The sequence below is a fragment of the Anopheles coustani genome, chromosome 3, assembly GCF_943734705.1.
Source record: "Anopheles coustani chromosome 3, idAnoCousDA_361_x.2, whole genome shotgun sequence".
NCBI lineage: Eukaryota > Metazoa > Arthropoda > Insecta > Diptera > Culicidae > Anopheles > Anopheles coustani.
Genome location: NC_071288.1, coordinates 31,027,729 through 31,044,538, shown reverse-complemented (window position 1 = coordinate 31,044,538; position 16,810 = coordinate 31,027,729). Strand labels below are relative to the sequence as shown.

General features: G+C 43.9%; 4 protein-coding genes across 4 annotated transcripts; 2 read left to right on the top strand and 2 right to left on the bottom strand.

Moving 5' to 3' along the window:
- Positions 1-763: 763 nt before the first annotated feature.
- Positions 764-2,227, top strand: LOC131259133 (26S proteasome non-ATPase regulatory subunit 6). The gene has a single exon (XM_058260559.1). The coding sequence runs from the start codon at positions 899-901 to the stop codon at positions 2,066-2,068; it is 1,170 nt and encodes a 389-aa protein (XP_058116542.1). The 5' UTR covers positions 764-898; the 3' UTR covers positions 2,069-2,227.
- LOC131259135 (protein FAM50 homolog) lies at positions 2,178-3,525 on the bottom strand. Its single transcript, XM_058260560.1, has 2 exons — positions 2,775-3,525; positions 2,178-2,713 (listed from the first exon to the last, which is right to left on the bottom strand). Exons 1-2 carry the CDS (start codon positions 3,448-3,450, stop codon positions 2,337-2,339), a joined length of 1,053 nt encoding a protein of 350 aa, XP_058116543.1. The 5' UTR covers positions 3,451-3,525; the 3' UTR covers positions 2,178-2,336.
- A 9,766-nt stretch (positions 3,526-13,291) lies between these two features.
- LOC131259131 (nucleolar protein 56) lies at positions 13,292-15,285 on the top strand. Its single transcript, XM_058260557.1, has 2 exons — positions 13,292-13,425; positions 13,509-15,285. The coding sequence occupies exons 1-2, from the start codon at positions 13,423-13,425 to the stop codon at positions 15,054-15,056; spliced, it is 1,551 nt and encodes a 516-aa protein (XP_058116540.1). The 5' UTR covers positions 13,292-13,422; the 3' UTR covers positions 15,057-15,285.
- Positions 13,877-16,751, bottom strand: LOC131259136 (abscission/NoCut checkpoint regulator). Its single transcript, XM_058260561.1, has 2 exons — positions 16,474-16,751; positions 13,877-16,413 (listed from the first exon to the last, which is right to left on the bottom strand). Exons 1-2 carry the CDS (start codon positions 16,519-16,521, stop codon positions 15,427-15,429), a joined length of 1,035 nt encoding a protein of 344 aa, XP_058116544.1. The 5' UTR covers positions 16,522-16,751; the 3' UTR covers positions 13,877-15,426.
- Positions 16,752-16,810: the final 59 nt, after the last annotated feature.

Genomic DNA, 16,810 nt, shown 5'->3' with positions numbered 1-16,810 from the left:
CTAAACAAATATGTCAAAATTCAACAAACTTTTTGGGCCGAATTTGTGCTCAAATGTAATATATATTTCCCAAAACTCCCCTACCTCTATCGCGCTTTGCTGTTCCCTAAAGATTCCTATCCCTAAGGATTCATTAATCAATGAAGATTCATTAGTCAATGAAGATTCATTAATACCGAGAGATTCATGAATCCCGAGAGATTCATGAATCCCGAGAGATTCATGAATCTTGAGAGATTCATGAATCCTGAGATATTCATGAATCCTGAGAGATTCATGAATCCTGAGAGATTCATGAATCCGGAGAGATTCATGAATCTCGAGGGATTCATGAATCCCGAGAGATTCATGAATCCCGAGAGATTCATGAATCTTCATGAATCTTCATGAATCCCCAAAGATTCATGAATCTTTTGTTCGGCGATTCAGATTCATTTATTTTGTTGAAAGATTCATTCAGATTCATGAATCTGAATCTGAAATACACAGCTCTAATTCAAACCCATTCAATGATCCGAATCACCAAATCCGAGGCCATCCATTTTTTCGCTTTTTTCAAAGTATTGTTTACCTTTTGTATACGACAGCGATGATAAAACTGATAGTTTGTATCGTTTCGGTCCTTCCAATGATAATAAGCTCACATACCTGTTTTGATTCCATCAAATGGGATCCAATCCTTTAGAATTGGTCAAGGGATCGAATCTTTGAATCTTCCGAAACCAGATACTGCCAACACTAGGTTGCTTTCGTCTGTCGATGAGTCGCGAAAACCGAAGCAATTGTGCCACAAAGTGTTTATTTTCACACTCAACGCATTGTATCGTAGAAACTTAGTGTTTGCGGGCTAAAATTTACCTTTCCGGCGCTTTATTACTACTTCGTAGCATCCAGCAAAATGCCGGCCGAAAACCTGGAAGAGCAGGGTTTGGAGAAAAACCCCAACCTGGAGCTGTCGCAATGCAAGTTTCTGCTTAGCTTGCCCGAGTTCGCACAGGACAAAAAGCTGTCGGAAAAGTTGCTGGCGGCTATCAAGGCGGAAAATATGGCCCCCTGGTACGAGGAGGTATGTGCCGACCTCGGTTGGACGGTTGACCAGAAGCTGCTGGCCGAAATGAAGGAATCGAACCGGAAGCGGCTGGAGCAGCTAGATGCGGCCATCGATGATGCGGAAAAGAATCTCGGCGAGATGGAGGTCCGCGAGGCGAACCTGCGCAAGTCGGAGTATCTGTGCCGCATCGGCGACAAGGAGAAGGCCATTTCGGCGTTCCGCAAAACGTACGAAAAAACCGTGTCCCTCGGGCACCGGTTGGATATTGTGTTCCACAACATTCGCATCGGGTTGTTCTACCTGGATCACGATCTCATCACGCGCAACATCGACAAGGCAAAGTATCTGATCGAAGAGGGTGGCGACTGGGATCGTAGAAACCGCCTGAAGGTGTACCAAGGTGCCTATTGCATTGCGATCCGCGACTTTAAAGCCGCCGCAAACTTTTTCCTCGACACCGTTAGCACTTTCACCAGCTACGAGCTCATGGAGTACTCGACATTTGTCCGCTACACGGTGTACGTGGCGATGATTAGCCTGCCCAGAAACGAACTGCGTGATAAAGTAATCAAGGGAGCAGAAATCCAGGAGGTACTCCATCAGACCCCGGATGTGAAAGAGTATCTGTTCTCGCTGTACAACTGCCAGTACGCGGACTTCTTCAAGCATCTGGCCGCGGTCGAATCGGTCCTGCGCAACGACATCCTGTTCCATCCGCACTACCGCTACTACGTCCGGGAGATGAGAATTTCCGCTTACACGCAGCTGCTGGAATCGTACCGCTCGCTAACCCTCCAATACATGGCGGACGCATTCGGGGTCAGCGTGGACTACATCGATGCGGAGCTGTCCCGGTTCATCTCCGCCGGACGGCTGCACTGTCGGGTCGACCGTGTCGGAGGTATTGTTGAGACCAACCGGCCGGATAGCAAGAACTGGCAGTATCAGGCCACCATCAAACAGGGAGATATACTGCTCAACCGCGTGCAGAAACTCAGTCGAGTAATCAACATTTAATCAAGCGGAGATACGTTTCGTTCGCAATTATCCTTTCCTTTGGTTTGTGTACTTTTTGATCGTAAAATAGTGCATACAAAATAAAAAATAAATTTCACAACTCAAAATGAGCGATTGTACTTGTAACTCATCAACAAGAAACATAGTGGCGTTTTGGTTCATTACATATTGAATGAAGTATATTATTTCCTACTCTTAAACTTAATGGTACAATCATCGTAGAGCTTCATCGAATCGTACGGTTCCTCGCCGAAAGCGGATAAAATTACTATTTCTTACTCTTATCCTTAATGGTATACTTATCGTAGACCTTCGTCGGATCATACGGTTCCCAGCGCGAAGCGGGGAAAATGTGCTTATTACGCTCGTACCACGATCTTAGCAGAACTTTGCCGGCGTGTGAATCTTCCTTCTCCACCGTTGCGTCGCTTATCATACGGATATCGTCAAACACGTCGAAGTTGAACAGCGGTCCACTTTTTCCGCGTGCTTTCGTTACGATAAAGTCGTAGAATGTGTAGTGATGCGGCAGGATCAAATCTTCCTTCACGTACATCAGCTGGTCCGCCATTACCGTCTTTAGTTCGCTGAACTCTTTCCGTAGCATTTCGAGACATTTTTGAAGGAATTGATAGATAGAATTACCTGTAATTGAGAAATTGTGAATATCAATGCCGATCAAAATCGAAGGGAACAGATTATATACCTTTCTTCATTGCAACTGATTTGCGATGGCCGGAACCATCCCAGTAGCTGAACGTGATCGTGATTTCCTGGTCCTTTAAAGTAGCTTGTTTCATGGCCCACTCTTGGCGCAGCTCCTCCCGTAACCTGTTGTCACGCTCTTCCCGTTCCCGATCGGGTAAAAATGAGGTATCAACGTCCGGATTCTTGCGTATCTTCTTGACGCCACTCGGAACCTGTTCCTTCCACGAGCGTTTCGTAGGCATCTCTTCCGATGCATCCGAATCTCCTCCTCCATCCGCCTCATCGTCCTCTCCAGTCTCGTCTTCCGGATCAAATGAAAGAGCCTGAATTTGGCGCTTCTGACGATCCTTCTCCGCCAGCTTCGCTTCCAGTGCCTTCAGTTTCTCCTTGTCCTTTTCCTCCTTCTTTTGGGCCAGTTTTTTCTCGCGCTCCCGGACAATGTCCTCCTGCTTGGCTTTCATCTCATCCAGGGTGACCAACCCGATGGTGGAGCTTTTGAGCTGCTGCTCCACCGCATCGTAATGGGCGGCAAATTTGTTCTCGATATTGCTCACTTTCAGGTCCTCCTCGATTTTCTTCTTGCGAAATTCGACCTCCTGTTGGGCCAATTCACGTCTCTTCATAAGCTGGGCCGCACGTCCTCCCTCGGAGGCGGCACCCTTGTAGTACGCCATCGTTGCAAAACGATATAAGATCGACTTTTTAAACGAAAACACAATATTTTTCCTCGCCAAAATCCGGATACGTTGATCTTCTTCTTCTTCTTCTTATTTAGCGAGGATTTACTCCAGTACGGCTTTTGAATCCAGCTTCCTGGGCCTTCGCAAGCTAACCTGGAGACATAGACCTCTATGGTATTAAGGACCGGCTACTAAAGGCCATATGTCCTGATTTTCTGTGATTAATCTTACTGGCTGTGTGAGGCACCTTTTTCTATCTGTTCTTGTTCTGTATTGTTCCTTTGTTTGTGACGTTTTGTTGCTGTCATTTCTTACTTTTGTTTATAGCCCTAGGTTGAGTATTCCACAAAACCTTCCCAGTCAGTTGTTGAGCTTTTCAGTTATTTCCAACTGAAAGCGGGGGTTTGACCCCGGCCTTATACCGGGCTCACTCGGTGGTTGATTGTGCTTGATTGGGAAAGGTGTCTTCCTCCTATCTTGATTATTTTGCTTTTTCTAGAAATTAATTCTATTTTCCACAATGAACTTGCAGATATCTTGCATATATCTTCGGTTCTTTTTCTTAAAGCTCGTTTTAAATTTGTCTATACTGATACCACTTTTTTGCCTTTCTAATTTATATTTATCACAGTGGAACACTAGGTGTCTGCCAGTTTCAGGTACGTTACATATATCACAGTTTCCAGTGTCTACAATATTCATTATGTTAAGCCAAAACTTGCTGTGATCATGGCCTGCGATCAGTCTATTGATTATTCTGATTTCTTTGCCTGTTAGTTTTATCTCGTGGTGCCATGTTTTTCTTTGTATAGTTGCTTGAAACTGGTAGAATTTTTTTCCTTTATCTTGACTATACTGCTGATACCAAATATTGGTCTCTTCCCACATTTTGTTGTTTAGGGTTCCTATAATATCTTTCACTCTGAGTTTGTTATGGATGTATCTATTGCTCGTTGTACCTCTCTTAGCGAGGGTGTCTGCCTTTTCATTCCCTGGGATTCCCATATGGCTGGGGATCCACTGAAAAGAGGCACCTACGTAGTCGCTGTTCGCCAGTATGCTACTTATTATTTCATCTGTGTAGTTTTCTTGAATAGCATTTTCGATGGTCCAACAAGCAGCCATGCTATCAGTATATATCACAGGGGATTTCAGTCTTGTCTGTACAGCTATTTCTAACGCCTTTTCTATTGCTATCAGTTCTATCGAGCTTACGTTAGTATCGTTGCTGAGTTTAAAGGCATATTCTCGTGGTTCCTCTTTCTCTGAGGCATTTACGTAAATACCAACGCCACAGCCGTCTGCTGTTAAGCTTCCATCTGTGTATATGGCTGGTTTGTGGGAATTTTCTCTTATTAGCTCCAGGCATATATGTCGGACTACCTGCGGGTTGGCTTCCGCCTTTTTCCACTCTAAACTAGGAACTCTTCTTCTAATTTTTATCGTACATCCCTTCTTGTCATTATAATTAACTTTCGTTACTTTATCTAGCAGTTTTTTATGTTCGTGGTATATTTTTTCTTGCGCTGTCATTTTTCCCTTGATTCTTCTATTGCTAGTGAGGTATCGAGCATTTGGTGACGAGTATGCGATCTCTTTGGCTATTTGCTTGGCTACTAGATATTTGGATCTTATCGGGAATGGGACTTCAGCCGATATTGCTATGAGCGTGTTTAGCGGAGTGGTTTTTGTGCAGCCAGTTACTACGCGGAGTGACTTGTTGATGATCGTGTTTATGGGATTTAGTATGGTCTTGTTGGCATTTAGGCTAACGCTTACTCCATACTCCATACTGCTCCTTACTATCGCCCTATGGGCTTGTATCGCTTTTTTTGGGCTTACCATGTTTCTCCGGTTACAGATTGCCTTTTATACGTTTAGCCTCTCTTCTGCTCTGTTTCTTTGGTTTTTTACATGTTTATGGAATTTCAGCTTGTCATCTATTATCACCCCTAAAAATGTATGCTCTATGGTTTGTTCAATGGTGATTCCTTCTATGTCTATACTTATTCTATTATCACAGTTTGGGAATGTCATAATTTTGGTTTTGCTCGCGTTTACTTCCAGTTTAATCTCTTTAAATGTTTCTACGAGCCACCTTAGAGAGCTTTGTACTTTGGATCTCAGCTCAAGGGGTGTGCTGGCTGCTTCTACTAGCGCGAAATCGTCCGCGTACTGTATTGGCCTTATCACACTGGTCACCAATGGTGGCATGGAAAAAGCACTGGATTGTCAAACGACCATCGAAAACGAATGACATTGGAGTGGCTGGGGGTCCGTTGGTGAATGAGCTTACCCGTATCACCGAGCTGTCATTGTGTGGAGTTTGGTGTATCTGGCATGTTAAGCTTGATTTGAAAGTGATTCATGTTTTTTAATTTTATTAATAATCAATTATAAGCATAATAAGATTATAAAATTTCGGTATTTTAATCTTAAACTGCCGAAAACCGCATGAACCGAAAGTGAATTATATAAACTCCCACTCCCAGGTGGCCTGCCTTATCACACTACCAAGAGGCACCATTATGTCAAACTGGATGCCAAAACCAAACTTTGACAGTTCGGTGGCTCTGCAAAGCCACCATTGGTGACCAGTGTGATAAGGCCATATTAATCTCGTCTCGTTTCCATTTATGCTATGACATCTTGCAGTATACATGTTAAAAAGTGTGGGTGATAGAACGTCTCCCTGAGGTAGCCCATTTGATACTAGTCGTCTAATAATCCCTTCGTCAGTTGTTAGCTCTAGCCTTCTGTTAGATAAAAATCGGCCTATCCACCTGATATCCTCTGGTGATATCATATAGGATTCTAGAGTTTTAACTAGCTCCCTTATATTGACACTATTGTAGGCGTTTTTCAGGTCTATAAAAACTACCCCAGTGTGCGAATGCTTCCTACAATTCTCTTTGATTACGTTGACTAGTAAGTTTATGGCCGTTGAAGTGGATCTATTTCGGCGGAATCCGACCGAGGTTTCGGGAAGCATGTGGGAGCTATCTAGTTGCATTAAGATTTTTTCTAATATGGCCGAGTTTGTTATTTTAGTAATAGTAGGGATCAAAGCTATGGGTCTGTACCCTTCGACTGTGTTTGCACTTTTTCCTGGCTTTTTAACCGCGATCACTTTTATAGTCTTCAACCTGTTTTGTACTTGTCCTCTTTGGTATGCGTAGTTTATTTCTTCTATGATCGCTTTCACAGTGTTGGTATTTAGTTGTCTTAATAGTTCATAAGTGATTCCGTCCTTCCCCGGTGCCGTATTCTTCTTTTTTTTTATAATAGTATGCCATTTTTCGATATCCAGTATTTTCTCCTCAGATGTAAAGGCTGAGAAGAATACACCTATGGGGTTGTTATTGCTAAAGTTCTTTTTAAGGAACTCTGTTCCTACGCTCCGATTGCTCGAGACAATATTTTCGTAGTTGTCCGTTTTGGTGCCTCGGAGCTTCCTTATTAGCTTCCACATTGATGCCGTGGATGTTTGTGCATCAACTTTATCTATCACCTCCTCCCACTGTTTCGCTTTCTCCTGCTTAATGAGGAATTTCAGTTTAGCCGCTGCTTTTTTTAAATTTATGTGTTTATCAATCGTGTTGTGGCGGTAGTATTGTTTTCTTGCTAGATCCCTTCTTTCTAGCGCATCTTCTATCTCTTTGGTCCACCATGATTTAGGGGTGTATGTGCATGTTATCCTGTTTTTGTTTCTAATCCTATCAATTTCTTTGGTGATGGTAGCTATATTTGAATCTTTGGTAATTTCCAGTTGTTTTATTTCTTTAGTAATATTGTTTCTATTAAATATCGTAATTTTATTTGCACTGCTAGGTTCGTCTATTGTTATGCTTATCATTTTGTGGGTGCTACCCCCCACGTGTTTCTCTGTGACCGTCCTTCTTATTTTATGCACTATTTTTATGGGGACAATTAAGAGGTCTATTGCCGTCTTCGTTTTGTTGTGGCTTTCATTTGTGTGCTCTTTGTTATTTATGATTATTAGATTCGCTTTTTCGCACTCCTCCAGCAGGATTTTACCTCTGGCATCCTCGTATGGGTTGCCCCATGTACCATGGTGGGCGTTGAAATCGCCTGTTATGATTTTGGTTCTGTCATTGTATTTACTGATCATTTTTATCGCTGAATTTAGCCACTCTTGGAATGTGGTCTTCGGGGTGGTAGGGCTTACATAGACCGATATTATGAGCATGTTACTTCGTTTTACCCTGATGGCTGTGGCTTGTATATGTTCATTGTTATTCAGATTTACTTTTTCTATTTTGTAGTTTTTTTTTATTGCTATCGCGCTGCCTCCATATCCATCAGTCCTGTTATTTGTTATGAGGTTATATCCTCTCATGCTTACTTTCCGGTCCTTGTCTCCTCCTAGCCAAGTTTCTTGTAGACATAGGAAGTCAGAATTATATGTTGTTGCTAGTTTTAAAATTTCATCCGTTTTTTGTTTTAGCCCTTGCACATTTCCTTGTAGTATGTGAATCATTGCTTCCACGTGGTATTACCTGCTGTTCGTTGTGCATTCTCGGATTCCCTTGTTTTTTCTTTGGGCTCTTGAGTATAGTCTATGGTCAACTCTTCTACGTCACTTATGACGACCTCTTCAATTATCATCTCTGGATTTATTTCGTAAGTAATACTCTCTCCGTTTTCGAGTGTAATGTTGGGTTCTATTGGGCTTCTGTCTGCTTTATCTTGTTTTTTTCTGTTATCATTATGTGTCTTATGTTGTGTTTCATTTTCTGTTTTATGCTGTGTTGTGTTCTGTTTTGTGCTTATGATTTCGGGTGACTTATTGGTGTCTATAGGGTTAATTTTGTTTTTCTGTGTGAGCTGTTGTGCAAAGCTTATATTTTCACTGGTGTATTTTCGGGGGATGGCAGGGCATGCTTCCCTTCTCATTCTTCTAGCTTCAGTGTACGGTACTTTTTTTTTCCGTTCTTATTTTCTGTATTTCCATCTCATCAATGTATACTGGGCAATTCTTGTCTAATGTGTGGTGGCTGTCGCCGCACGTTACGCATCTTGTCTGTGTACAATCTTCTTCATGTTCTTTCAAACCGCATTGAGCACATGTTTTCTCCCCTCTACACCACTTCTTCGTGTGTCCCAATTTCATGCAGGTCATGCAGCGCATGGGCCGCGGTACATATAGTTCTACTTGCAGAGGATACCACCCAAAGTCGATTGATTTTGGTAGTCTGGAGGTCTTAAACGTTACTATAGCCATCTTCGTGTTAACGATCTTCCCCTCACTGTCTTTTCGTTTTATGATGGTTACCTCCGACGCTTTTTGTTCTCTTAAACCTTCAAGGATTTCCTGTTCGGTCAGAAATTGTATCCCAAGCGACACTCCGGCTCTGAGAAGTTCATTTTCTCTTCTCAACTCCATATGAAAAAAACGGCCGGTCGACTCGCCGCGTGAGAAGTTCACTAAACTGTGGACAGAGGGGGGAAAGGAAAGCAGAAGGTCCTCTCACAGGCGGGTGCGGGGTAAGAATGATGAACGCACCGGCAGATGAATATATTCATCATGATCATGCGCCGACGAACGTTCATGGACCCACGCCGGACCACGCATGCGCCGAACCGCACTTTGGGCACCATGACGGACAGAATGCAATGTGCCGCGAATAACAATTGAAATAAAATGTTCCGCATTTTAATCAAAGTTAAACATTTTGTAGTGACACATTTGTGCCCAACTAAAAAGGCATATTTGTATATCTCTTTCTGTATAACAAGCAAACATGTTTTGTCAAACGCGAATAAGGAATTGAGTTTTATAATTTTGTCCAGACAAGTGTTCATGGTGCGGAGCGGTTAATTCGGCGCATGCGCCGACCGACGTTCATGAGCCCACGCCGATCCGGACGACGGCGTAGGGCAAAGCGTGCCCACTACTGCTACGCCTGGATTCGGACGACCAAGTAGAGCAAAGCTTGTCCAGCACCTTCGCACATCATTTGCACATGCTGGTTGTTTATGTTTCGTCTACGCCTTGCCGCGTAGCGAACAGTACAATGGAACAGGAGCAGCTGACCTTGAAAGGCAATAAATCATAAGTTTGTCGTGCGGTTTCTGCAAAACTACAAATGATTGAAAGATGTTTTCTTTGACAAAGTTGTTTCTCTTGAGTATATCTTTCATTTGAAATGTCGTTTGTAAAAATCGGGCAAAGAACAAAAATATTGACAAAATTGAATTATTTAGCAATCTGCAACTTTTCAACTGTTAGACGGATTTCCACAAACGACATTTCAAGCGAAAGATATTCTCAAGAGAAACAACTTTGTCCAACAAAACATCTTTGTATAACAATAAGATAATGAAAGAACGCCACGCTAAGATGTAGCTAAACGATATGAACAGAGAGCTTATCGCTGAGCGCGTGCGATTGAGTTTGTATGCACCGCTTTAGCCGACTGTGTGTGTTCGCTCCGAAAATGCCGGATCAAAACAAGAATCAGCTCGCTGGGGTTTGTGACCCTACTTCCAAATACGCTTCTAAAAATAGCACCACGTATGCAGCGTAGCGATTAGAGTCCATCCGATGTAAAACAAAACTCAGTATGAACGGGTAGGGTAGCAACGGACTTGGTGCATCACGGGTACATTAATAGCCCAACACACCAAAGGTTTCGGATTGGTGAAACCAAATGGTAAGTATAAAACTTTATAAATAAAGATAAATATATACACTTCTCTCCCTCAGGCTTCGGCGGTTCGCAGGTTCGGCGGCCGCCACCGCGAGGCGGAGTCAACACCGAAGGAGAAGAACACAGAGAAGTGTGCGAACGCACACACCCTACTTTATGCCATTTAAAAGATGAATTTTTGAAGATTCATTTTATGTCCAGCGAGTGAACTATGGTCAACTCAGCGCGAATACATCACGTCAAGACGACGTCTAGGGGACCGATTGTGTTCATGATGAACGCTATAGTGAGAAAATTCACGGAGCGTCCCCCGGGATATCAAAGCTTCTTATGGTGCCCTTCACGACATTTAGCGTGGGATGTTCTGTCACTTTCACTTTCATGTTGGTTTTTCCGTTATTTATGTTGTTTATTTTTTTTAGTTTTTCAGCTTGTTTGGCATTTTTTACTTTTATAAGCATCTTTCCATCACGGAGCCTACGTGCCTCTAATGGTTTCTCTCCCAGATTATTCATTAGAATTTTTTGTAGTAGAAATGGGTTCACTTTTTCAAAGTTTGATCCTGCCGTTTCTGACTCCATTGTCATAAAGGTTTCATCCTCGTAGGTTATGGTTTCGTAAATGTCCACGTGTTTTTTGGTGACTTTTTTCCTCTTCGCCGTTGAGTCCTCAGTTAGTATGCTAAATGGATTGCTGCGGAGCAATCCACCGCCGGGGTCGTGCACCCCCATCCTTCCGTCCTCCTCACTTTCTTACCGGACACTTCCTCAGTAGCCTTTTTTTTTTTTTTTTCCCTCACTAACAACTTTCCCTGCCGATTATTTTATCCTTTTTTTTTTTTTCTTTTTCAACTGCTCTTTCGAAAAAACTGGAACAGACCGAACTCGTTCGAAGACACCCCGGGGGACGCTCCGTGAATTTTCTCACTATAGCGTTCATCATGAACACAATCGGTCCCCTAGACGTCGTCTTGACGTCAGGTATTCGCGCTGAGTTGACCATAGTTCACTCGCTGGACATAAAATGAATCTTCAAAAATTCATCTTTTAAATGTCATAAAGTAGGGTGTGTGCGTTCGCACACTTCTCTGTGTTCTTCTCCTTCGGTGTTGACTCCGCCTCGCGGTGGCGGCCGCCGAACCTCCTCATGTGTTCTGCTCGGCTGGTAGTTCGGTGTTTTGGCGGTCGTTGGTTTTGGAAGCCTGAGGGAGAGAAGTGTATATATTTATCTTTATTTATAAAGTTTTATACTTACCGTTTGGTTTCACCAGTCCGAAACCTTTGGTGTGTTGGGCTATTAATGTACCCGTGATGCACCAAGTCCGTTGCTACCCTACCCGTTCATACTGAGTTTTGTTTTACATCGGATGGACTCTAATCGCTACGCTGCATACGTGGTGCTATTTTTAGAAGCGTATTTGGAAGTAGGGTCACAAACCCCAGCGAGCTGATTCTTGTTTTGATCCGGCATTTTCGGAGCGAACACACACAGTCGGCTAAAGCGGTGCATACAAACTCAATCGCACGCGCTCAGCGATAAGCTCTCTGTTCATATCGTTTAGCTACATCTTAGCGTGGCGTTCTTTCATTATCTTATTGTTATACAAAGATGTTTTCTTGGACAAAGTTGTTTCTCTTGAGAATATCTTTCGTTTGAAATGTCGTTTGTGGAAATCCGTCTAACAGTTGAAAAGTTGCAGATTGCTAAATAATTCAATTTTGTCAATATTTTTGTTCTTTGTCCGATTTTTACAAACGACATTTCAAATGAAAGATATACTCAAGAGAAACAACTTTGTCACAGAAAACATCTTTCAATCATTTGTAGTTTTGCAGAAACCGCACGACAAAGTTATGATTTATTGCCTTTCAAGGTCAGCTGCTCCTGTTCCATTGTACTGTTCGCTACGCGGCAAGGCGTAGACGAAACATAAACAACCAGCATGTGCAAATGATGTGCGAAGGTGCTGGACAAGCTTTGCTCTACTTGGTCGTCCGAATCCAGGCGTAGCAGTAGTGGGCACGCTTTGCCCTACGCCGTCGTCCGGATCGGCGTGGGCTCATGAACGTCGGTCGGCGCATGCGCCGAATTAACCGCTCCGCACCATGAACACTTGTCTGGACAAAATTATAAAACTCAATTCCTTATTCGCGTTTGACAAAACATGTTTGCTTGTTATACAGAAAGAGATATACAAATATGCCTTTTTAGTTGGGCACAAATGTGTCACTACAAAATGTTTAACTTTGATTAAAATGCGGAACATTTTATTTCAATTGTTATTCGCGGCACATTGCATTCTGTCCGTCATGGTGCCCAAAGTGCGGTTCGGCGCATGCGTGGTCCGGCGTGGGTCCATGAACGTTCGTCGGCGCATGATCATGATGAATATATTCATCTGCCGGTGCGTTCATCATTCTTACCCCGCACCCGCCTGTGAGAGGACCTTCTGCTTTCCTTTCCCCCCTCTGTCCACAGTTTAGTGAACTTCTCACGCGGCGAGTCGACCGGCCGTTTTTTTCATATGGAGTTGAGAAGAGAAAATGAACTTCTCAGAGCCGGAGTGTCGCTTGGGACCTGTCGAATCGACGTTGATCTTCGGAAGCTGAAAAATCTAGAATGTTTTGTAAACAATGCACTGACAAACTGCTAACAACAACACAATTTACAACCTGTAAATGCTTCAAGAAACCTTGGTTAAAAACTAAATAACTGACTTCCGTTTGCTGTCCGAAGTAGTGTTGGGGAAATATGAGATTCGAATCTTTCGACTCAAATCAATTCTGAGATCCGGATCTCCAAATCCGATTTACGGAAGAAAAGCAGCATATTTGACAATATTATTCAAATTAAATTCAAACAACACGAACACTCTAACCCTTTTTGAGAATAATTAAGAAACTAACTGATTTACCGAACATAGTTTATTCCGAGAAGAGTGGCATATATTTTGTTTCATCAAGATCAAGATGGTCAAAATGCAGTAGCATACTTCAGATAAAGTTAGGTGTCGTGAATAGACCATTCGTTTGAGGGGTCATTTGTGATAATTGGTTAAGGTATTGGAAAGATATTTGCAATTTGGATTCTTTAACCTAAATTTCAAATCAAGGCCTTTTCGGCCCTGAACTACTTCCGTCAAACTGTCAAATGTCCGGACCCGCGTGTTGTTTTCTGTCATAAACACGCACCACCGCTTGATGTTGGTGGTTCGATTTCTGTGCTTTTGGACGATTAAACAAGAAAATTATTGTTGTTTTGTTCATATTGGGTGTTAAACCGCGTGCATAAGATGGTAGGTTACTGTTATGCAGTTATTACATGTTGGTTGTGTTCAATTAATGAGATTTCGGTCATGTTTACCCTCCCCCCGTCAAGGCCATGTACGTGTTGTACGAGCACGCGGCCGGGTATGGGCTGTTCAGCGTGAAGGAGTTTGAGGAAATCGGTATGCTGCTGCCGCAGGTAGAAGCATCGGTTTTGGACCTTTCTCGTTTCAATGCCATCGTGAAGCTGGTCGGTTTTCATCCGTTCAAGACGGCCATGGCTGCGCTGAACAATGTCAACGCCATCTCCGAGGGTTTGCTGCCGGACGACCTGTCCGCCTTCCTGGACACGACGCTGCCTAAGTCGTCGAAGAAGAAGGTCACACTGGGTGTGGCCGACGCGAAGCTTGGTGCTGCAATCTCCGAGGCGCTGGAGGTCCAATGTTCGCACATTGGGGCCGTGCCGGAGATTTTGCGCGGCATCCGGCACCACTTCGTGAACATGGTGAAGGGATTCACGGACCAGTCGGCTGGTGTGGCGCAGCTCGGTTTGGGCCACAGCTATTCGCGCTGCAAGGTGAAGTTTAACGTGCACCGTTCGGACAACATGATCATCCAATCGATCGCCTTGCTGGACCAGCTGGACAAGGACGTCAATACGTTCTCGATGCGTATCCGCGAGTGGTACTCGTACCACTTCCCAGAGCTGGTGAAAATTGTCAACGACAACTATCTGTTTGCTAAGGTGGCGCACTTTATCAAGGATCGTAAATCGCTCACGCAAGAAAGTCTTGTCGGACTCGAGGAGATCGTGATGGACGCGGAGAAAGCACAGTCCATCATCGATGCGGCAAAAATGTCCATGGGTATGGACATTTCCGTGATCGACCTGCTGAACATCGAAATGTTTGCCATGCGGGTGGTCCGGCTGTCCGACTACCGACAGGAACTGGCCGCTTATCTAGGCTCGAAAATGAACAGCGTCGCTCCGAACCTGCAGGCCCTAATCGGCGATCAGGTCGGTGCGCGGCTCATCTCGAAGGCCGGCAGTTTGACCAATCTGGCCAAGTTCCCCGCGTCGACGGTGCAAATTTTGGGCGCCGAAAAGGCACTCTTCCGTGCGCTCAAGACCAAGAGCAACACACCCAAGTACGGTTTGCTGTTCAACTCTGCGTTCATTTCACGCGCTACGCTAAAGAACAAGGGACGCATTTCGCGTTTCCTGGCCAACAAGTGTACGATTGCGTCCCGCATCGATTGTTTCACCGAAACACCCACCCAGGTGTTCGGTGAGGCACTCAAGCAGCAGGTTGAGGATCGGCTGAAGTTCTACGAAAGCGGAACCGTCCCGCGCAAAAATTTGGATGTCATGAAGGAGGCCCTCGAGGTGGTTCAGACGGAGGCGGCGCAGTCTAAGAAAAAGAAGAAAAATAAGCGTGCGCTGGAGGATACGAACGGTAGCGCGGCGGCAGAAGCAAACGGCAACGGTGTCGATGGGCCGCAAAAGAAAAAGAAAAAGAAGAAGTTTAACGACACGAACGGAGAAGATGCCGCCGACGAATCGGTCCTGAACGATTCGTCCGCCGTGGCCGACGTTTCGAACGGTGAGCTGAAGAAGAAGAAAAAAAAGAAAAACAAAAATGGAACAGCTGAGGCATAATCCACTAGCATTTTGTTGGTTTCTAAACGATAGATTAGTTTGTGGCATATAAGGCATTGACATAATAAGATACATAGAAGTTACGGCCAGTTTATAATGGTCAGAATTACCGAAATCTTCTTTCAGCAAATTTATATTTTCCTTTATTTTACATTCTTTTTTCATGTAAAGTGTATTCGAGCATGGCAATTCAGTGTACCGAAATAAACTTATCCTTACAAATACACAATATATCATCTTGTTTATTTACCACATTCCGAATGTAGTGCATCAATAGTAACCAATTGCAGCAAACGAAACCAAGAAGCTAAATATTAAATAACAGCAAGCAAATGGAAACAAACAGGAGCTGTTCAAAGCCTTTTGGAGCTCATTTATGTTTTTTAACCTTCTGTTTAAAAGCTAAGGTCTTATGCTCGCGCGGGTCTTCGTCGTAGTGAAACTCCTTGAAGCAAGAATTGCAGTATAAATCGTTATCGCAACCTAGACACCGCAACACGGCATCTTCGTTGCAGATCGTGCACCAGGGTAGTTCCTCTTCATCGCCTTCGTTACCCGGTCGTGGAGAGGTCTTCACGGGACTTAGGACTTCTTCATCCGAATCGGCCGGTGGTAATTTAGCCTCCAGTTTTCCCTCTTCCGCATACCGTTGCGCCAGCTTTTTGGCTAGTTCCTCATCGGTCAAACCGTCATCGGAGTCGCTATCCGGAAGGGCCGGGCGTGATGGGCCACTACTCGTTGTGGCACCATCCGCTATGCCTCCGGTACGGAATTCTCTAAGTGCGTTCAAACGACGCATAATTTCGTCATCTTGTTCCATACGTTTGCTCTCAAGCTCCTTGTCGAGCTTAGTTTCATCTGCGTATCTTCCAATCAAATCCTGTACCTGCTCCTCTTCAGTGCGATTGTCCTGCGCAAGGAACTTTTGGGCGGCATTCTTGTAGTCCCTGTACTCGACCCCTTTCAACGCTGCCAGCCTTTTTTCAAGGTCAGTATTATCCCCGGCCTCTCTGCTAGAGCTACCTCCTGCATCCGGATCGGTTTCATCGGGAACCTTTACCTTCAATGCGTCCAATCTTCTTCGAATTTCATCGTCATCTTGCGGCTGTAAGGGTTGTTCAGCAGTGATGGCACGGGGCACTTCACTAACAATCGGCTCGTCAAGGAGCGTCACCGCCGACGAGCTATCATTCACCAACGATGGAGGAGTTTTTGTTTCGTTAGTTCGTTTTGGTTGTACGGCAATTGATGAGAGTTTGGAGCATCGTAGACAAACATTCAGCTTCTTCCCATCGCGTACGAGCTTATACTTGAGACATCCGGAGCAGAATGAAAATTTGCACACAGGACAACCATGCTGCAATGGAAATTGAAGGCTTAATTAACATGTTTTCTGTGGTACGGTTGCTTTGCTTACTTCTTTATTGAAGAATCCGAACGATTTTGTACAGATTGTGCAAGCCATAGGTCGGCCTTGTGATATCGTTGCAATAACGAAAACGACATGCAATAAAGCTCAACGAAGCAACCCGTTCTGATGATTCATCAGTTTCTACTAGTAGCGATTGTGCAAAACTATAAATCGACTACACATGATTCAGCGCAGATTTCACTTCACTTCAAAAATATCCTACTATTGGCATCTTTTTGCTTAATTCAACACTTCAAAATGTAGGAATCACTTGTAAATCACTTGTAAATGGCACCGCAAATTGCTGCACGAACCAAATGTTTGTTTTCGTTTTGACGTTGCT

Excerpts from the sequence above, each read along its gene's own strand:
- LOC131259136 (XM_058260561.1), bottom strand. The coding sequence starts at position 16,521 with ATGGCTTGCACAATCTGTACAAAATCGTTCGGATTCTTCAATAAAGAA. Across the intron at positions 16,414-16,473 it reads TCGGATTCTTCAATAAAGAA|CATGGTTGTCCTGTGTGCAA; the intron begins GTAAGCAAAGCA and ends TTTCCATTGCAG.
- LOC131259133 (XM_058260559.1), top strand. The coding sequence starts at position 899 with ATGCCGGCCGAAAACCTGGAAGAGCAGGGTTTGGAGAAAAACCCCAAC.
- LOC131259135 (XM_058260560.1), bottom strand. The coding sequence starts at position 3,450 with ATGGCGTACTACAAGGGTGCCGCCTCCGAGGGAGGACGTGCGGCCCAG. Across the intron at positions 2,714-2,774 it reads ATCAGTTGCAATGAAGAAAG|GTAATTCTATCTATCAATTC; the intron begins GTATATAATCTG and ends TCTCAATTACAG.